At 36.6% G+C, this 22,782-nt stretch overlaps 1 protein-coding gene across 1 annotated transcript; it reads left to right on the top strand.

Moving 5' to 3' along the window:
- Positions 1-2,995: 2,995 nt before the first annotated feature.
- Positions 2,996-22,545, top strand: LOC132554688 (coiled-coil domain-containing protein 102A-like). The gene is made up of 7 exons (XM_060219000.1): positions 2,996-3,906; positions 4,215-4,323; positions 4,739-4,855; positions 5,766-5,975; positions 6,258-6,428; positions 13,469-13,572; positions 21,781-22,545. The coding sequence occupies exons 1-7, from the start codon at positions 3,179-3,181 to the stop codon at positions 21,908-21,910; spliced, it is 1,569 nt and encodes a 522-aa protein (XP_060074983.1). The 5' UTR covers positions 2,996-3,178; the 3' UTR covers positions 21,911-22,545.
- The last annotated feature ends 237 nt before the right edge of the window (positions 22,546-22,782 follow it).

Genomic DNA, 22,782 nt, shown 5'->3' with positions numbered 1-22,782 from the left:
ATTGGTAATTAGGAAACCACAATGAGCGAGACCCTAACGCATTTAATTACCTTATGTAAACAAATTCACTCAGGTGCCTGACTGAACAAGCATGAAAGACTTGGCTAATTGGATAATTAACGGTTCTCAACAGGTAACATGTTGAGTATGAGGAGATTGATGACACCTGGCTTGGGCTGAATGCGTGCTATTGGTCAGAAAATGATGTTGTTTTAACTGTCCGTAAATTTTCAATCCTACCTTGTCCCCGTATCTGTACCTACCATGGTATCCAAAGGTACTTAGTTATAGATTGTTTACACCGACTTCAACATGGGGAAATAGTGAACATCATTTACAGCGAAAGAAAAACCAGACACCATTGACTAATCTTGTTAAAAACCCACCCAGTGTTCGAATTATATAAGCTTTAAATGTAGGCAGGTGTAATCTCCATCCAGATTTTTTGTAATTCCAGGAACAAGTCCTCTTTCAATTTTACAAATGTTACGTGGGATTGGATTGGACTGGAGTTTTATTTTGACATACAACCAAACATTTTCAATAATATTTATATCTGGTTACTGTGCAGGCCAACTCGTGCAGTTGATTCCTGGCATCATATTCCTGGATGGACCCAGCACAATGTACAGTCGCTTTATTATCTAGGAAAAAACAACCACCTGTAGAAAAATGCCTTGCAATGACAGACTAGAGATGTTCTTCCAAGACTTCCTGATATTTTTCAGCATTAATCAGTTCTCCATTCTTCATCTTGTTTTCTCCAGACAACTTGGCTAATAACTGTCTTACTTTCATCTGAGAATATGACCCTTTTCCAGTTGTCTTCAGTCCATTTTCTCTTTTGTCGGCACCAATAGTTTGAACTTAAATTGTTTGTTTTGAGAAAGAAAAATTTCATTTCTCATTAAGTTTAGTTGTCATATCCATCAACAAATCTCTTCTTTTTGTTTCCACAATCTATTCTAACTTGTGATACTCATGGCTGCTCACTAAATGTGCCAGTTTGTTGTTTTTTTTCCACCGATCCAGAACTTGAAAACTTTTTAATGCTATCAATAATTGTAGATTTAGGTAATTTTAGCATCATGTTATATTTCAGCCGGAATATACACTCTAAAATATCTCTTTGATAATATTTTTCACATCCACTGAAAGTTCCTTGCCTTTTCGTCCCATCTTTGCTTCGTAGTATTTCGAGGAAAACTTGAAAGCAGACAACATAAAAAATATCATGTTCCATAATCTCAGGTGACTAAGAAAGCTTGAAATAGTGTGCATCATCATCAGTGATGCAGAAAACAAAGGCCAAGTTCTTTTAACATACGGCTGGGATAGAGAATAAAAACACATCGCCATTGTGACCAAATACTTTTGGCACATAACTGTACATGTATGATAGGTATTATTTAACATACAGAACTTCCGATGCATGTGTTCTCACCTTAATCCACAGTATTTCAAAGTGGTGTAATAAGGTAAATCCAAACAATTATCACTTCACAATTTGTCTCGCAGAGCCAGCTCTGAAATTGATCTTTATATGTAAAAATGATTGAGGTTTGTGTTTGCAAACTGAACAGCTTCAATATTTACAGTAACATACCCAACGAAACAGCCACAAGTGACTTACTACTATAATTAGACTTTTATATAGAAGAGTGACAATTATGTTTAGTGAGGAAAATGATCATGGATATATCACTGAGGTTTATTTTTAGCATCCTGAACAGCTACAAAATTTCTGTAGTACTGTGGTAAACATTTGTTAGCCATTGAAACAGCTATGAAAATGATCATGAATACATCTTTTAGGTCTATGTTAGCCAACTGAACACCTCCAATATATCTGTAATGCTATATATGGACAGGATAATGTAGCAAATTGATTTTCAATGAACATGTGCAAATATAAACAGCAGTAAAGAATAGCTACATAACTGAACTCTTATATAGAAGAGTAATAAATACTTATGTTATCCAAATAGAAATGTCCTGTCCTTCAGATATCCTCTTCATATCAACAGTTAAACAAGATAACAACTACAATAGATTAGGAGACTGTGTACTGTGAGATGCATGTATTCTGTAATAATATCCAAACATTATTGTGATCACTCAGTGGAACAACTCCCTCAGGCAGAGGCCAATACATACAGTTAAATAAAACTGTCATCTGCTCCCAGTATCACTATATTTTATTTAATAAATTCATCAAATTTCATTATCATTTTCCATGTTAATGGTTTTAACACATACCAACGTATAATTTTCAAAGAATTCCTATGATACATGTATATCAGCCTAAGGCATATTAGCTCCAGCTTCACAGTGGCTGAGTGGTTAAGACATCTGCCTTCTACCAGTAACCCACCACGTCCGAGTCATGGTTTCTCGGCCCACATGAGGCAAAAGCCAGGTTCTGGCTGCAAGTCAGTGTTTTTTCTATGGATCTTCAGCATCCAAACTGGGCACTTCTTTAAATGACCCTTACTGTTACTACGATGTGAACAACAGTAAAATCTGAACAATTGTTCAGCTTTGTATAAACCAGAAGAAATGGTTGATTAATTCAAGTGTTGAGTTAAAATCCTTTTCAGCATTATCACCTATTGTAATACTGTATACAATGTCTTTTATTTTCTGGTTGCATTATAATCAACTGTTAATATTGGATGGCTTTTATCCATAAAATAGTACAATTACCAAATATAGCATTAATATATTCCTGTGTAAATTGAATATTCTAAATTATGACATGCTGTTAGTTTTGAAATAAAATTGTAAATATTGGATGTAAACCTGAATCCAGAACACATAATTTGCATTTTTAGATTATCAAATGTACAAGCTTATTTTGCATTTACAAGCTTGACTGAATTATCCTTATGGAATATAATAATTTTGAGAATTTTTTCTGCTTATTCTTTTTCAGATTTTGAACACTCTTTATTGTGTGAAATGGAAATAACAAACAAATATAGAGTAGTTTTTAAAATCAAATTAATCTTTAAATTAAGATGAAATCACCATGATTTGGTCACAAATATGCAAAATCATGTGCTGCTGATGTAAGAATTTCAATCCACTACAAGCGTAAAATCACATATGCTAGAAAAGCTGTTAAAGATATTAAATTCAACTTACAAACAAGGGTTACATTAAACATTGTGTCACCATGAGTCAGAAAGTGAAACCTGGTAGCACTAAAGGAGATGTTTCCTACCTACGGGCCACTGCACCACCTGCCGGGCCCCCACTCCCCATGTCACCACCACCAATGAGGGAAGGAAACATCACTCCAGTGTCGCAAATGTCCAGCATGGATGAATGGGATGACCGAGATGAATTCCGTATGCGGGAACTTGAAGAAGCAAGAGCTCGGGCGACACAGATGGAAAAGACCATGCGTTGGTGGTCAGATTGTACTGCCAATTGGAGAGAAAAATGGAGCAAGGTTCGTAATGAAAGAAATAAGGCCAGGGAAGAAAACAGACAATTACGTGCAAAATTAGAAGTGTTAGTGAAAGATTGCACACTTTTAAAACGAGAAAGACAAGAATTCTGTGCAGAAAATATAAAACTGAAGAAACAGCTTGGAATAGACATTGATTCTATGATTTTGGAAAATACAAAACCTGGAGAACTGTCTCCTGTGAGTGACAAAGCTGCACATCCAACAGACAATTCCAGTGATGAGTCCAAACAATCCCATGCACCGTCTCCTAAATCAAAATCTGAAGTGAATAATTTGAATATTAATATTGAACATCAAAAAGTACAATCAAGACCAAAAATGTTTGATGAACTTTCAAATGACTCTGAGGGAAGTCTAGCTGAGGAGAAAAAGGCTCTCTATGAGCTGAAGCTGGACGAGGCACAAAAAACATTGCTTGGTGAAAGAGAGTAAGTATTGCTGTAGGCGAAATCTTCTTTATAGTTTTCAAATAACTTTTTAGACCAGAGAATGTTACACTTTTGTGTTCTATACTCTTTAAGCTCTGTCTTTTCCATGTGTTTTAACTTTTTAACAACATTTGTTTGTCCATTATATCTGTTTTCCTTGTCATACAGTATTAAAGATTTATATTGTAGATAATACTTTGTCATTATCCCCATACAATCAGTTTTATATAAAACTATAGTTCATTTCCTATTGAATATGATCTGAAGCACTTTCATATAAATCATGTATGTATCTTTTCATTATATAGTGAAAAGACAATGTTGATGAAATCCATTGAAAAACTTCAATTAGATCTGAATGCAATGAAATCAAAGTATGAAGACTTAAAGCATTCCAAACAGGACCTATTAGTACAGGTATATAGCAATTAAAAATCTCTATATAACACAAAATGAAGGACCATTTCAAAACATCAATAATAAGTTTGATCAAATTTTGCATAATGAACTCAGCATTGTAATATTTTGCTGTTTAAGTGTCTACATATGTAAGTTAATTCAGGTTTTGCCTTTTTGATGAAAATGAGTAGTTGAAAAGAGGAAGAGAATTGGTATCTCCCTGCCACAGTCTCACAGAAGATCATTTCTACTATTATTCACCATTATTCTAATGATAAGTATACTGATTGACGAGGCTAATTTTTATAAGCTAGAGATGTTTGCATATTGTACATATCAGGAAACACCACTATACATGGCTGTATACCAGTAACTATATGTGTGTAAGCCATAAAGTATGTATGTAACATAAGTTCCTCTGTTTCTGAAACAGCTGAATAAAATTAAAGATGACCATAAGGAAGAAATCAGTAGAATTACTATGGAGATGGACGAGGAATCAAGCAACCGGTCAGCCATGGATAAACGCCTTGGGGAATTAAGACGAGAGGTAATTAGCAAGGGACAAAGCCAAATTGAATTTTGTTGGTCAGATTGTATAGGGTACATTGCTATCACCTGTGTATATACGGAATATTACTGACTGTATCTGTATTCACTTTGATTTTATCACCATCTCATAGCTTTCTTTCATAGTATACTTAGGATTATGTCACACTCACAGGGGGCATTTTTCTGGGATTTTTCTACCATCAAGTGAATTAATACTAATTGTAGTGTATGAAAGAAGCCCCCTACCACAGAAACATTGTTACATGCTCCTGTTATCACATTCATATTTCTTTCAGTCAAATATGGTATAAAAGAATCTTTTCACATATTTACTTACCAACTGAAGAAAATGTTTTGTGAGGGAATATGTATGCAGAGAATTCATTATGATCAGGATGATGCTAGCTTTTGCCATTACACAAGCAGTGCTTTTTTGCATTAATTTCTTCGTTAAAGTATCCAAAGTTGTGAAGATCAAAATGAAACTGTATTGCAGTACAGTAAGTGTTTCAAAAGATAACACTTTTTTAATTAACCTCCCTCCCCAGAAAATGACATTTGCGACTGGTAGTTTCCTGACCTGCTAGGACACTTTTAGACACTTTGTAGTGATATTAAGCAATGGCGACCCTGATAGTTCAAACTCTAATTGATTTTCACAAGCATAATTTCATAAAATTTAACAGGTTCAGTAATATCTAATTAATTTTTGTAATCAGTCATCTGGATAACTGTGCTAAACTATGGCCATTGATTGACAAATATCGATAAAAGGATTCTATACATTTTCAATAGCAAAGTTATAGATGTAACAGAGATGGTATTTAAATACAAAACCTTTTATCTGGCATAAAATTGTAATATTCAAAGTCTGGTCTTAGATATAAGAGTCTTTGGAAATATTATAGCTTGAGAGACTTCAGCGAGAAAATGCTGATGAATGGGGAAAGCGAGAGAGATTGGAAACAGAAAAGTATGGCTTAGAACGAGAAAACAAAAAGATTCGGATCCAAATTGAAGACTTGGAGGAGCAGTTACAGAGGAAAACACAGCAGACATCTGTTGTCGTAGATTCAGATATGAGGACACTCCAGAATGACCTGTCAGAGAAAAACAAGGTCAGTTATGCAATTAATATCAACCAAGAATTGTTTCAAAAGGTATAAATTTAATTTCCAAAGGTAATTTTCATTTCTCGAGGCTATTTTAATTTCCCATGGATCCAGTGTTGGTTTCTACAGACTCCAGTGGTTACTTCCAACATTTGATGACACCTTTTAGATTACCCATCAAATGTTTGTTTGCACTTTTGACATGCACGCACTATGCACATTTGATGGCTTACATTGAAGTGATTCCAGCATTCCAGGTTCCAGTTTAATAACTAATTCTACTTATAGGAGTTGAGTGATCTTCGTCACATCCATAGCAAGTTGAAAAAGACGCTGCAAGAGAAATTAACTGAATTGGACCACACAAAGCGACGTGGGGAACAGTATGAGGTTGAAGTGAAGAAACTTCGCGGGAGGATAGAGGAACTAAAGAAAGATCTTGCCAATGCAGAAGATGAGGTAACAGGAAAAATCAGTTATGTTTGATCATTCTGCTTCATGATTTTGTTCTGGATTTGTTGTTCTTATACAACCCTGTATAGTCTAAGCACTGTTACTATATGCCGGTTAGATATTGGTTGTTTTTAGGTCACCTGAGACTTTTTTTCAGGGTGACCTATTGTGATCCCCCTTTGTCTGGTGTTGTGCGTCGTAAACTTTTAACTTTTTCTTCTATAAAACTCCCTAACTGATTTCAGTGAAATTTTGCAAAAACCTTTCATTGCACTAGGTGCACCAAAATTGTAAATTATATTGTCCCCATCCCACAGGGGCCTGAGTAAAGTGGCCAAAAAGGGTAAAAATGATTGAAACTTCAAAAATTTTCTTCTTAAATCCCAGGTACGGTAGAATCAAGTACTCTTCTTGGATGGAAAGGCCTTCAGCCTTAGATGCCTTAACAAAATTTTAAATTTCATGACCCCAGGGTCTCACATTTCCCCCAGGAGAGGGGATTAAAGTACTTAAGTTTATATAGGAAAATCACATTTTTTAACATTATTTGTGTATTTTGTATTGGAAATAGTTCAAACCCGGTTAGGATTATTAGTTTAAGATGGGAGAGCATATAGTCCGTCTGTCATAATTTTGTCCGGAGCATAACACAAAAACCATAAGAGGTATCAACATAAAACTTCATAGGTAGATAGATCACAATAAGGAGAAGTGCAATGTGCATGAAGCATCATTCTCTTTTGTATAATTTAGGAGTAATTGCCCTTTGTTATTTTTTGTATTTAAATTTTGTCTGGAGCATTACACTAAAACTGTAAGAGGTCTGAAAATGAAACTTCATATGTAGATAGATCTCAAGGAGTATGAGAGCAGTGCACAAGAACCATAAATCTCTTGTTGCCCTTTGTTAATTTTCATACTGAAATTTTGTCCCTATCAGGGAGCATAACCAGTCTCTGACTGCTCTTGTTATGATATTTGTTTTTTGCCTTAATTTATGAAAAAAAAAGTAAAATAAAAAATATTGCCTCCTTTTTGCAGGAATAAGATATCATTATGCAAGCAATGCAAGTTGAAAAAATAAGTAAACAAGAGATATTTGGTGACACTGATTATACTCCCACTGACACAAAATAAATGTTCAAAGGGGAGGTGTGCACATCACATAGCTATAGCATTAAAAACCTTTCATGGAAAGATTGAAGATACTCTGAAGGCACCATTGTCAGCATTTTCTGGTATGCAAAACCGACATAAAGTAAAGATGATTTATTTATGTACACCAATAATAAATAAAATTTTCATTTTAGTGATAATTACTATAACTTCAGTATGTAGTATGCAAATATTCTACCTACACCCATCTTCGTATCCCAAAAGCAAAAGAATAAAAAAAAACCGCCATGCCTACATTCCCATGAGCCATCACAGCAGAGACATGGAGTGATCTCCCGTCCTCTTTCCTTTGATGGCGCCAGCGTGCATGGATATATTGAGCTGAGTCTTCCCAAATTTTCTCCTCTCTACTCATTATATTGTGTTCTGAGTATATTTTATTACTCAGTTATACTTTTATATATCTCCCAATTATTTGTCTTTTTTGACATTTATTCATTATTTGTGCCATATTTTCAGCCTTTTTAATTCCTCCATTTGTTGGAGTGCCTGACCGCGTGTTCCACCATTTCTGTTTTATGGGAGGCTGCGTTGTCGGCTGTGTTTGCTGCCTTTGTTCTGCAGTTTGTTTGTTTCTGCTATGTGGGTTTTTGCATCATTTTTCATGGCTTTGTGTTAGTTTTGGTTATTTTTCGAAACTTTGCCTTGTTTACTTCATTACAATTTTTGTTAACTGTTATAAGCATGGCTAGCGCTGGTCTGTGTCAGGGTACAGCTCATGTGTGCTCCAATTTCTTGGGGGAATGGGACCCTCATGATGCCTGTGCTCAGTGCCAGTCTTGTAGTGAGACTTCGTCGTGTGAATAGTGGAGTCTTAACGTCATGGTCTCCCAGCTTGCTCGGCGAGCTTCCTCTGGTCGTTAGAGAGACTGGTCCTCTTCCTCCGGCAGGAGAAGTAAGCTTGCTAGGTACACCGCCACCAGTTCTGAACTGGTCAGCAACTTAGCTTTTCCTTTTTCCTATTCATTTTGTCGAGCTCCTCCCTGGAGCAAGGGGTGGTCCTGCCTGTCCTGGCAAATCCTGCAGGACAGCCCATCCCTGGGTCGTCGCAGTCCAGGGTCAAATTGGCTGTGAATTTGCGTTTTCTGTCAGTTCTACCTTCGGGTAGGGACAGTCACTGATTCCTTCAGTGATCCAGGCGCACCAGGTGGTGTTGTTGGTAGGGGCTGCCTTGAATCAAGTTGATGTCTGGCCTGACCTCTCTAGTGCAGGTCCTGGGGCCACAGACTTTTTGTCAGGGTTGTCTGTCCACTGGGATTAGCTACTCTCAGTTGATTAATCCTTGCGTCAATGTGGATCCTTTTTTCCCGCCCTCTCAGGTTCCTGGTTCCTGTCCAGTCCAGCCCTGAGTTGCTTGTGCAGGGGAACCCAGGGGGCTTCCCCTAAGGGGCTGGGTTTGTAGGCCAAGTGTCTGGTTTCCGGTCTCCGTTTCCCTGGGTATACAGGTACCTGCGGGTACTTATCCCTGGGCCGCCCAAACCAGCCTGCAAATGGTTTTGGGTCCCAGCAGCATCCCAGCAGTCACAGGCCTAGCTGGTACATGTCTGGGTTTCTACCTGTCGGTAGTGGTGGCCGATCTTTGTCCTTTGGACCAGGTGGCCAGCCCCAGACTCAGGCAGGCAATTTTGGCCAGTACTTAGGTCACTTCCAGCCTGGGGAGCCATTTCCATTCCCTCAGGGGTTTGGGTTTAACCCCATGGGTTTTCCTTCTTGCACGATGGCAACTAGCTTCTCAACCAGCTAATCTGGAGTTGAGAGAGCTGACGGCCTGGCCCAGCAAGTCTGTGGACCAGGTGGTATTCAGCTCGAAGGAACACCACAAGATGGAGAGACTGTTGCGTCTTTACATCCAAATTTTGTTGTATATAGACTTCCTGACAGTTTGTATATATAGAGTATCTGACTTGCCTGAGTGTCGGATATCTGAGACAGAACAGGCCGACATCCAGGACAGAGTCACCCCTGCCCTGAATGCAGCATTGATGGCATCGACTGCATTGCAAGTATCTTTGCTTGCCAATGTCTAGATGGCTAGGCATTTTTATATGCTGCCGGAGGCGGTCGTATATTGGCGTCATCTTCTCCGTCTGTCTGTCCGTCCGTATGTCCTGCCATCCGTACATCCGTATGTACATCTATTTCTTGTGAACGCAACTCCTCCTAAACTAATCATCAGATTTTCATGAAACTTGCTCAATGTCACTACTACAATGGGTGGATGTGCTTGAAGTTACGATTTTATGGTTCATTGATTTCTGTAAGATTTATGACATTTTCAACTTTTTCTCTGTTGCTGATTTTGTGGCAGCCATTGCCATTTTTTGGTTAGGCCATTTTGATAGAGATTCAAACAATCTGCGGAACGTAACTCAAAAAGTATAAAAGGCATCAAGATGAAACTTCATATGTGGATAGACCTCATTGAGAGGGAGTGCAGTGATCAAGAACCATAACTCTCTGTCATGTAATTATGGATTTATGTGACAAAGTGGCATGCAGATGGTATTTACAATGACAATGGAAGTTCTAGTTCCTACTGCAGGTTATCAGTTGAACTACATAAAAAGTCAACTTGTTTGGTTAGCAGAGTAAGACTTTCAACTCTGAACAAGTGTGGATAAACTGTTTAGCTCAAGGCAACAGGCGGCTGCCCCTGCAGGGATCAAAACTACTACCCAGGCAACCATGATCTCAGGTCCTTGTCTCTTCCAGCTAAGCTAACTGGTCTCACAGACTTCATTTTGAGCTTATGTATACAGACATGTTAAAAGCAATAATTAAAAGGACCAATCTTGATCTTTATATTTTGTGGCAGTGTATATTGTGTCCACGGCACTCTTGTTCAGTTTTGAAAAACTGCCTAGTTGAGGAACCCTGCCTGCTCAGTCTTCTGCACAACCGAAGTTGAAGCCTTGCTACAAGGGCAATAAGGGGAAGTGTAAGAAGGGTAAGAACTCTCCTGGGGACAAGAAGAAGGGTTCCTAACTCTTTCAACTCCTTGGCCGTGGCAGACAAAGAGCTGGGTCAGGTGGACGACAGTTCTCCAGTCTCAAGATCTTGTCCCTGTCCTGCAGGTTTAGGCTCCGGGTGTGCAGACGATTCTCTGGTTTGTCAGATTTGATCTGCCCCATTCAGAACTTCCTGTGGGAGGGCATCTTGGATCACGGAAGATGCTTGGGCACTGTCTGTGGTCAGGAAGGGTCTAGGTAACCCCCTTCTTCGGGATCCACCCCTGGCTGCCCAGCCAATTTTCTTTCTTCTTCCAGGGGATCCAGAAAAGGCTGGGGCACTCCAGGGGAAAGAAGGGACCATGCTTGCCAAGGGCTTGGTTGAGGTTCCTATGTCGGAATGCACTCCCTGCTTCTACTCCAGAATGTTTCTTGTTTGAAAGAAGTCTGGTGTGTGGCGTCCAAACATAGATTATCCTCACTTCAAGATGGAAACTCCACAGGCATCATGGCTTACGTGAGAGATTGAATGTGGGCAACTTCCTACTTCCATATCCCCATCAAGAAGTTGGCATGATAGTTCCTCCATTTTAGGGGGCCTTGCCTTTCAGGCCCACGATGGCACCTTTGGTTTTCACCAAGCTGCTGCAGGTGGTTGTGGGATTTCTTCACTCGCATGTTCACATCTATTTCTACGACTCCCTCATGCTTCATTTGGTGAGGGAATCTTTAGTGAAGGACACCTGTCTGGTCCTGAAAGTCTTGCTCAAAGTAGGCTTCATTCCTTCCAGAGAGAAGTCAGAGGTTTTCCCATCTCTTGCTCTGACCTTCATCGTTTGGTCGCATATCCAAGTGTGTTGGTTCCCCAGTTTTCTGGGGTATCTCAACTCCCTGGCAGATGTGGTCCCTCTCTGGAGGCTTTACATCAGACCTCTCCTGATGTTCCTCCTGTCCAACTGGGTTATTTCGTCCGAGGATTGTGGGTCTAGGTTCCTGTTACCCAGCTGGTCAGGGAGTTCGCTTTTTAGTGGACCATTCAGGCCTCTGACCAAGCAAGTTCCCACTATGACCCTATTCATGGATGCATCCATGACAAGTTGGGGAGCTTACCTTAACAGCCAGTGCCGCTCAAGGGAGTGGTCCAAGGAACAGCTCTGAGAGCACATCAATGTGCTTGAGGTGAGGTATGTTCTTTTGGACTGCAGTCTTTTTGGAAGGTTCTGCAGTCCAAAGTGATTTGTGTGGCTACGCACTACAGTTGTCACGTGTCTGGAGAGACAAGGGGTCACCAGGTCTCACAACCTGTGTGCTTTTACCATTTGCATTCTTCTTCTCTGCCAAGAGATGCAGTTGACCATCATGGTCAAGCATCTTTCAGGCAGGCTGAAGGTGCTGGCAGACACTCTCTCCAGGCGCTGCCAGTTGGTGTTAACGGAATGGCAGCTGTGTCCCTTGATTTACAAGTGACCACAATCTGGACACTGGCACTATTGCTGCTTATCGTACATCTTTTGCCAGTGTCCTTGCATTTTATGACAGGAAGGAGATAGATTCGTCCTTCTCTCTTTCTGCCCTAATCAGAGGCTTCGCTTTGGACAGACCCAGAGTTCCGCAGCTGGCCCCACAGTGGAATCTGGCCCTGGTGCTAGACTTTCTGACTCTGACTCGTTATGAGCCTTTGGAGTCTGCTTCGTTAAAGTTCATTACTTTCAAGACAGTCCTCCCTCTGATTCTGGCCTCTGGTCATAGGAGGAGTGAAGTCCTCGCTTTTTTGTCACTTCCTTCCTGTCTACAATGGTCCAGAGACTATGCTGCTGTAACTCTCTTAACTGATCCTTAACTGATTAAAAAATTAGGTCAAGGAGTTATGGCCCAATCCCATTAGGATCCCAGCTTTTGACTAGTCCAGAGGAGTGTGATAGACTGCTTATTCCTTGTTGTAGGCTTAGGTTTTATCTCAATAACACTAGGGGTTCTCGATCCCGTCAAACAAGGACAGTTGGTTTCCAGGTGGGTTTGCCAGGTCATTAATTACCTGACAAGCATTCTGATGATCAGGCTCGGCAAGAGTGAAAGTGCAGGCTCATGAGGTTAGGGTCTTTGCTGCATCCTGAGCCCACATCAATGGGTCCTCCTTTAAGAAGGTCATGTCTACGGCCTTCTGGTGGGGAAGGGATACCTTCACAGATTTTTATCTGTGGTCCCTAGCTTTCCACTCTGAAGGTCTGTATTTGTTGGAACCTCTTGTGGTAGCACAGTCAATGGCTGTGTCCCCTCGTTAGCTCTGGGGCATGTCTTGACGTCAGGCAGTACGTTGGTTCACATATTCTTATATTGGAAGGTTTTTTCCAACTCTTCTGACACTCCTTTTCCCCCTCCCTACTGTTTTCTGCTGTGCTGGATGGGCTGCCTGGCTTCGAGTCACCAGTACAGTAAGACAAATTTGCATACTTAAGTTATGGTGTAAAACCAATTTTCATTATGTAATACTTACCATAACTTTATGGAGTCCCACCCTATCCTCCCTTCTTCCATTTCTGCCTGGCTGCCCCTCAGTTGGGCTCCATAATGACTTTTCCAGGATGGGAGATCACTATGTCTCTTCCAACATGGCTCATGGAATCATAGGGAAGGCGGAATTTTTTAATCTTTTATATTTGGGATACAAAGATGGGTGTAGGTACAATACTACATATTTAAGTTATGGTAAGTATAACATCATGAAAATTGATTTTACAAGAAAAAACCTCAAAATTACTATATAGGTTAATGTAAACTATCTGAGTCGGTATATTGCAAAATTAGGACAAATTATTTAAAAACATGATAGCAACTAGACAGAAAACTAATGATCGGCAAAGACAGTGGCCTATTTGGGACATTGAAAAATATGTCTATTATAATGTGATTATCTTTGTTTAGGTGGACACTCAGGCCAACATGGTACGGAAGTTACAGAGAACCAATGATGAACTTCAGGAGGAGATGGAGAATCTACAGGTCCAACTGGACCACACCCAGAGCAGGTCAGTAAGGAAAGCATATTCTGCTAATAGAATCTCTTAAAAAATCTTCAGCAAGAGTATTTGTATATCAGCTTCTGGTAAAATTAGGTGTTGTTCCTTCAATCTTAATGTTTTCTTTACAACGCTTGGGGTGATATGAGGAAGAGTACCTATCAGATTAAGTAGTGGATGATATATACACAACAAAAGTCTTTGTTTGAGTCAGTTTTCTGAAGTTCAATGAATTGATGTGGACATGTTTAAGTACCAGTGATTGCGTATTTGCAATTTTTTTTCTCATATTTATAATCCTTTCATTGAAATTCACTTAATAATGAATATATTAGTTTACTGTAAATTTGTTTTTCATGTCAATTACCTTTCTGTAGAGTTTGCTCCTTCAATTTTTTCCCACAGAAATTTTAAGGGAGTAGGTATATACGATAACTATATATTTTAAAGTTTCAGGGTTATTGACGATGGACCATTAGATATTTGTGTGTAAGATAGAATGAACAGGGAACATTGTAAAATTTCTGTTAATGCTTGATTTCAATAGAATTGTGCAAATTTCAATTTACGTATTTCCTTGGAATTCAACAGGTTAAAACATTCGACACAAAACTTGAATATTGATCAGTCTGTCCTGAGGTAAATAATATTAGCAAACTTTTGTAAAAGAAATGTTTGTGTTTTTGGTACAAGGTGAATTAACAAGTATTGACTTCCACTCATCCTTGATACTCCAGGAGTAATGATCACTTTGGCTCTCTGCACTACTGAAACATGTCAGGGCTAAGTTGACAGCACAGGCAAAGTAATTTGATTGGTTCCAGGAGAAAAAACTGACCAAATACAGGCTGATACGCTCCTCTTCAAGATTACAAAGCAATGACACCCAACTTCAGTGCCATTATAAGAAACTGTTATGTAACCTCAAAATTTGTTTGATGTACATATCAAAGGATCAAATTGGTCTTTTCCTCATGTCCACAAGGTGTGTTTCTCATGGAAACTCTTGATTTTGCCAGGACATGTTTCAGGGGTGCAGAAAGTGAAATTGGTTGTAACCCCTGGAGTATCGAGGATGGCTTCCATTTGACTGTTTGATTTTGTTGATGTTAGCTTTGTGACTTTTAAAGATGTATAAAAAACTAACATAGAAAGGGTCACAACTCATGTCAGTATGATCAGTATCATGTCAGTATTATGTCAGTATCATCAAAATCATGTCAGTATCATGTCAGTATCAAAAATATCATCAGTATCATGTCAGTATTATCAGTATCATCAGGATCATGTCAGTATCATGTCAGTATCATCAGTATCATCAGTATCATGTCAGTATCATCAGTATCATGTCAGTATCATCAGTATCATGTCAGTATCATCAGTATTATCAGTATCATGTCCGTATCATCAGTATCATGTCAGTATCATGTCAGTATCATCAGTATCATGTCAGTATCATCATTATCATGTCAGTATCATCAGTATCATGTCAGCATCATGTCAGTATCATGTCAGTATCATCATTATCATGTCAGTATCATCAGTATTATCAGTATCATGTCCGTATCATCAGTATCATGTCAGTATCATGTCAGTATCATCAGTATCATGTCAGTATCATCATTTTCATGTCAGTATCATCAGTATCATGTCAGCATCATGTCAGTATCATCATTATCATGTCAGTATCATCAGTATTATCAGTATCATGTCAGTATCATCAGTATCATGTCAGTATCATCAGTATCATGTTAGTATTATCAGTATCATCATTATCATGTCAGTATCATCAGTATTATCAGTATCATCAGTATTATCAGTATCATGTCAATATTATCAGTTTTATGTCAGTATCATGTCAGTATCATCAGTATTATCAGTATCATGTCAGTATTATTAGCATCATGTCCGTATCATCAGTATCATGTCAGTATCATCAGTATCATGTTAGTATCATGTCAGTATCATGTCAGTATCATGTCAATAACATCAGTATCATGTCAGTTTCATCAGTATTATCAGTTTCATGTCAGTATCATGTCAGTATCATCAGTATCATGTCAGTATCATGTCAGTATCATCAGTATCATGTCAGTATCATCAGTATTATCAGTATCATGTCAGTATTATTAGCATCATGTCCGTATCATCAGTATCATGTCAGTATCATCAGTATTATCAGTATCATGTCAGTATTATTAGCATCATGTCCGTATCATCAGTATCATGTCAGTATCATCAGTATCATGTCAGTATCATCAGTATCATGGCAGTATCATCAGTACCATGTCAGTTTTATCAGTTTCATGTCAGTATCATCAGTATCATGTCAGTATTATCAGTATCATGTCAGTATCATCAGTACCATGTCAGTTTTATCAGTTTCATGTCAGTATCATCAGTATCATGTCAGTATCATCAGTATCATGTCAGTATCATCAGTATCATGTCAGTATCATGTCAGTATCATGTCAGTATCATCAGTATCATGTCAGTATCATCAGTATTATCAGTATCATGTCAGTATCATCAGTATCATGTCAGTATCATGTCAGTATCATGTCAGTATTATCAGTATCATGTCAGTATCATCATTATCATGTCAGTATCATCAGTATCATGTCAGTATCATCAGTATCATGTCAGTATCATCAGTATCATGTCAGTATCATCAGTATCATGTCAGTATCATGTCAGTATCATGTCAGTATCATCAGTATCATGTCAGTATCACGTCAGTATCATCAGTATTATCAGTATCATGTCCGTATCATCAGTATCATGTCAGTATCATCAGTATCTTGTCAGTATCATCAGTATCATGTTAATATCATCAGTATCATGTCAGTATCTGATAATCCCAAACTAACATTTTACTGGCATGGACTGGATCACCTTTCTGTTGTTCCGGCTTTAGATTCAAAGTTATTAATTTGCATCAAAATTAAGTGGACTGATATGGATTATTCTATTTAAGTACCTACATGAACCAGGAATCTACAAAAATAGTATCTTTTAAGTAGGACTCATGATGCCTGTTAAAGGGATATTTTGCCCAAGTTGCAAATTTTCTGGCTGCTCTGTACAGTTTAAGAACTCAATCTCTAATGACATAAAATTGTTAGCATGAAAATATCTCTGCTTGGTCAGTTTGGACAGACAAAATTGGTAGGAATAGTCACAGCCAATATGAATTTAAATGGCTAAATATGGTGCATCATGAAACCGGGAACTGAATGGTCACTGGATCATAGATTTAGTGCAGAGTATTTGGTAAATACACAAGTATGTATGCAGTTTGCTAATATTCCTGCTGAGGTTGCAATTTTTATTACATGATTAGCCTTATTCTCTTTTTGACTCTATAATTTCCACAAATATTCCATTCTGTTCAGCTACTAGCAACACAAAACCTGTTATGATGCAGTCAGAGCCATGCAAAAATTTGTAAATTGACCTAACTAGAGCTTTAAAGAATTTTCAGCAGATTAAATATCATATGTTTGTTTAAATGGTAAATTGAGGCGTACAATTTCCATTAAAACATAAGTAGATAATTTTGTACAATTTTCTTTAAAATCTCAACTTTTTCAAAATATCCCTTTAACTATACATTGATATAATTTTGTTTGTGGAACCTTGGAATCAAGTTTCAAGTTTTAGTGTGGGTAAGACAGTTTGCTTAATTTGTGTTACTGTATAATTGTCCTTTATTTGTCACTATATTTCTATTGTTAATTTTTTAATCTACCAGTATGTACTCATTGATTTTTTCATCGGTATCATACACTGTATCAAATCAGAAAATTGAATATTCTGTCATATTTCTAGGATTTTTCATGCTGTTTTTCTTCATCAGTGAAAATCTTCTACCTGTTCTATATCTTGACTTTCAGTTATGACATCATTAAAGTTTATAATATGTGATATTAATTTATTCACAGATTAATTGTGTCGTGATTAACTCTAAAGTCCACAGTTATTGACAGAGGAATAAATGACATATGTGCTTTAAGTGTTTCTTGTTTGAAATATTTCATCCTTCATGAGTGATTTGCTTAAAAATATCATTAGTCATTCATAGTTAAAGTGGTATCTGATTGAAGTATTGTGTTATTGAGGAGTTAAGTGTTTGAAGTTTTGAGTGACTGAAGTATTTAGTGTTTCAAGTATTTAGTGACTAAAATGTTGAGTGTTTGCAGTATTTAGTGTTTCAAGTATTTAGTGCATGAAGCATTAGTGTTTCAAGTATTAAGCGACTGAAATGTTAAGTGTTTGAAGTATTTAGTGTTTATACTAATTAGCGACTGAAGTGTTGAGTGTTTGAAGTATTTAATGACTGAAGTGTTGAGTGTATGAAGTATTTAGTGACTAAAGTATTTAGTGACTGAAGTGTTGAGTGTTTGAAGTATTGATTGTTTGAAGTATTTAGTGACTTAAGTTTTTAGTGTTTGAAGTATTTAGTGACTGAAGTATTAAGTGACTGAAGTATTTAGTGACTGAATTATTTAGTGACTGAAGAGCTGAGTGTTTGCAGTATTTAGTGTTTTAAGTATTTAGTGACTGAAGTGTTGAGTATATGAAGTATTTAGTGACTGAAGTATTTAGTGACTGAAGTATTTAGTGACTGAAGTATCAAGTGTTTGAAGTATTTAGTGACTGAAGTATTGAGTGTTTGCAGTATTTAGTGTTTCAAGTATTTAGTGCATGAAGCATTAGTGTTTCAAGTATTAAGTGACTGAAATGTGAAGTGTTTGAAGTATTTAGTGTTTGTACTAATTAGTGACTGAAGTATTAAGTGACTGAAGTATTAAGTGACTACATTATTTAGTGACTGAAGTGCTGAGTGTTCGCAGTATTTAGTGACTGAAGTGTTGAGTGTTGGAAGTATTTACTAATTGAAATATTTAGTGTTTGAAGTATTGATTGTTTGAAGTATTGATTGCTTGAAATATTGAGTGTTTCAAGTATTTATTGACTTATGTTTTTAGTGTTTGAAGTATTTGGTGATTTAAATGTTGAGTTTTTGCAGCATTTAGTGTTTGGAGTATTTAGAGACTAACGTATTTAGTGTTTCAAGTATTAAGCGACTGAAGTATTAAGTGTTTGAACTATTTAGTGACTGAAGTGTTAAATGTTTGAAGTATTTAGTGACTGAATTATTAAGTAAATGAAGTGTTGAGTGTTTGCAGAATTTAGTGACTGAAGTATTAAGTGACTGAAGTATTTAGTGACTGAAGTGCTGATTGTTCGCAGTATTTAGTGTTTTAAGTATTTAGTGACTGAAGTGTTGAGTGTATGAAGTATTTAGTGTTTGAAGTATTTAGTGACTGAAGTATTTAGTGACTGAAGTGTTGAGTTTTTGCAGTATTTAATGTTGGAAGTATTTAGTGACTGAAGTATTGAGTGTTGGAAGTATTTAGTAACTGAAGAATTGAGTGTTTGTAGTATATAATGAATGACGTATTTCGTGACTGAAGTGTTGAGTGTTTAGAGTATTAAGTGTTTGAAGTATTTAGTGACTGAAGTACTTAGTGACTGAAGTATTGAGTGTTCGAAGTATTTAGTGACGCAAGTATTTAATGAATAACGTATTTAGTGACTGAAGTGTTGAGTGTTTGAATTATTTAGTGACTGAAGTGTTGAGTTTTTGCAGTATTTAGTGACTGAAGTATTAAGTGACTGAAGTATTTAGTGTTTGAAGTATTTAGTGACTGAAGTATTTAGTAACTGAAGTATTGAGTGTTTGTAGTATATAACGAATGACGTATTTCGTGACTGAAGTGTTGAGTGTTTAGAGTATTAAGTGTTTGCAGTACTTAGTGACTGAAGTATTTAGTGACTGAAGTATTAAGTGACTGAAGTGTTGAGTGTATGAAGTATTTAGTGACTGAAGTATTGAGTGTTTGCAGTATTTAGTGACTGAAGTGTTGAGTGTTTGCAGTATTTAGTGACTGAAGTGTTGAGTGTTTGAAGTATTTAGTGACTGAAAGTGTTGAGTGTTTAGAGTATTAAGTGTTTGCAGTACTTAGTGACTGAAGTATTTAGTGACTGAAGTATTAAGTGACTGAAGTGTTGAGTGTATGAAGTATTTAGTGACTGAAGTATTGAGTGTTTGCAGTATTTAGTGACTGAAGTGTTGAGTGTTTGCAGTATTTAGTGACTGAAGTGTTGAGTGTTTGAAGTATTTAGTGACTGAAAGTGTTGAGTGTTTGAAGTATTAAATGAATGACGTATTTAGTGACTGAAGTGTTGAGTGTTTGCAGTATTTAATGTTTGAAGTATTTAGTGACTGAAGTATTTAGTGACTGAAGTATTGAGTGTTGGAAGTATTTAGTAACTGAAGTGTTGAGTGTTTGCAGTATTTAGTGTTTGAAGTATTTAGTGTTTCAACTATTAATTGATTGAAATGTTGAGTGTTTGAACTATTTAATGTTTGAAGTATTTAGTGACGCAAGTATTTAATGAATAATTTATTTAGTGACTGAAGTGTTGAGTGTTTGCAGTATTTATTGTCTTAAGTGTTTAGTGACTGAAGTGTTGAGTGTACAAAGTATTTAGTGGCTGAAGTATTTAGTGACTGAAGTATTTAGTAACTGAAGTATTTAGTGTTTAAAGTATTTAGTGCCAGAAGTATTTAGTGCCAGAAGTATTTAGTGTTTCAACTATTAAGTGACTGAAGTGTTGAGTGTTTGAACTATTTAATGTTTGAAGTATTTAGTGACGCAAGTATTTAATGAATAACGTATTTAGTGACTGAAGTGTTGAGTGTACAAAGTATTTAGTGACTGAAGTATTTAGTAACTGAAGTATTTAGTGTTTGAAGTATTTAGTGCCAGAAGTATTTAGTGTTTCAACTATTAAGTGACTGAAGTATTTAGTGACTGAAGTGTTGAGTATTTGCAATATTTAATGTTTGAAGTATTAAGTGAGTGAAGTATTTAGCTACTGAAGTGTGGAGTGTTTGAAGTATTTAGTGATTGAAGTGTTGAGTGATTGAGGTGCTCAGAGGTTTTTTTTTTTCGATTGAATTATTTTATACTGATGAAGTTGGTGCTCAGTGTTGCATGTGTGTGTGTTGTTTTTTTTTTGCATCTGAGTTATCTATTAACTTATAATTAATGTACTTCAATGTCATTATGAATTCAACAGAATGAGTAAAGTAAGTCAAACAACATAATATATATTGCCTATATGATGTATTAATATTACTTGCCCCTTTGATGAATAAATCAGTTCTATCTACCTGTGTTATAGTTTCTGAAGTTTATCACAAAACGTGAACTAGATGATGTTTTTAAACTTAATCTGTACATTGTTTTGAAGGACTAGTAGTTTCAATTTCTGAAATTTTATTATTTCCCTCTCACATTGAAAGCATATAGCAAAAAATAAATTATTTCATTGTTATTTGCAGCATACTTTAAAAAAGAATCAACAAACCCACTGTAATTTTTGTTATCTCATCAATCTTCAGATCAACTTCTGTCATGATGGTTTTTTTTTCTATTTATGACATGAACAATTGGCAAATGTCACTGTATTACAGTAATTTTTGAGGGATTTTTTTGTCTGTTGTGTTCAGAGTACAAATTAAAAACAAAATTGATGAGTTGAGTTACAAAAACATAAAGTGATTGAATCACAGGTAAAGAATGAAACCAGGACTCAAAAATTTGATTAAAAAAATATCACTGATATTACATGTTCTGTGAAGTGAAGTGGAGACTCCACAAAACATCATATTTATATCAATCTTTTGTTGTTTGCTTTTGTGAATTTTTTGTTTTCCTTACTTCTCATCAAAAAAGTATCTTCTTTTCAATTTCTTTGTTGGGGAAATTGCAAAATGAAGTCTATGTATACAGCCAAGCTCTTTTATTCCAAACTCTGAAAATGCAAATACCTTGCCTAACTCAAAGTATTTTATCATTCCCTGCAAATTGCTTTTTATATTAGCAATAAAGACCAGTAAAACTAAAAAAAAATTATGATAATCTAAAGTGAACTCTGATCTAAGAAATCAAAATTTTACTTAAAAGTCCCTCTTTACCTGAAGTTCCAACAAATTGTTACGACAGCCTGTGTCTCCATACATTGTTAGCATAAAACACCCTAAGTCTAGAATACTTGGATAACTTGATGTGTTTTCATGACCCCACAACTTTGTGTTAAGGGTGTTTGACTTGATTCTAATGTGTTTGGTTTTTGTTGTAGGCTGAAAAGGTCAAGTCAGTCTGTACTGTCACAGAGAGCAGCCAGTCTACGCTCCTTTGACCCAAATGATCAGGAAGATACTTATGACAGTGACCTTGACCCTGATGATGACCTTGGTGATGAGCCTTAACAGTTTCAGCTAACCTTGTACCCAAATACCTGATGGATCCTCACAGATCACACCCGCAATATTTCTTTTTGTAAACAATTTCCTGTGTAACTGACAGCTACGTTCCACATGTGATTGAGCAATATTTGCACATATACACACATGTATGATAAGATAACTCTTAAATCTGTAAAGTCGCACATTGCGCCTTATTGTTGACATTTGTTTCTGCAATACAGCTCCTTTTGCCAAAATTGTTTGATTGGTACTGCTTAATTATGTTCCTTAGCAACTGCGCTTGTATGTTGTTACTTTTTTTTAATGGTATTATTTTATGAATACCCTTGATTTTTTTACCAGGTAAATATGTAAAAAATAATTTGTTTGATTTTCATTAAATTCGTAATTTGTAATTAAATTGATATCTTTATACAGTAGAAATAAGTCCCCCATAAAATGTAAAACCTGATTAATTAGGCACCCTGTGAATGTGTAATACAATATACTGTAAAATTGTAGATTTGCATGGAGCTAAAATTTCCTGGTTTTGTGAAAACATACATATTTGCCTGCATTTGCTGGCAAAATCCAATAGTACTATGAACATTGTCAACTTCAGTAAGTTTATCATTTCATTGAAAGTGAAAATCTTAGAATCAGGGTACCCATGAATTAAATGAAAATAAAACCCCAACAAAAATTATTGATTTGTATTTCATTAATTGGTTTGGACTTGCTGATTATTTTGTAGTAAAGTCTCCTTGTAGTAATTGGCGACTACTGCTCTGAACGACATATGGGAGGCATGCTGTAATCCAAAGCGTTCAGGGTACAGGTTCTGTGACATAATATGAGGTCAGATAACACGTTATAAGTTTTACTTGCTTTGTGAG

This window comes from Ylistrum balloti, unplaced genomic scaffold, assembly GCF_031769215.1.
Source record: "Ylistrum balloti isolate Yb309-2 unplaced genomic scaffold, AGI_CSIRO_Ybal_v1 Utg370428, whole genome shotgun sequence".
Classification (NCBI taxonomy): domain Eukaryota; kingdom Metazoa; phylum Mollusca; class Bivalvia; order Pectinida; family Pectinidae; genus Ylistrum; species Ylistrum balloti.
The sequence above is the reverse complement of the archived record's forward strand: the minus strand, read 5'-3'. Positions and strand labels throughout refer to the sequence as shown.

Coding starts and splice junctions, on each gene's coding strand:
- LOC132554688 (XM_060219000.1), top strand. CDS start 3,179: ATGAGTCAGAAAGTGAAACCTGGTAGCACTAAAGGAGATGTTTCCTAC. Junction 3,907..4,214: donor ACATTGCTTGGTGAAAGAGA/GTAAGTATTGCT, acceptor TTCATTATATAG/TGAAAAGACAATGTTGATGA. Junction 6,429..13,468: donor TTGCCAATGCAGAAGATGAG/GTAACAGGAAAA, acceptor ATCTTTGTTTAG/GTGGACACTCAGGCCAACAT.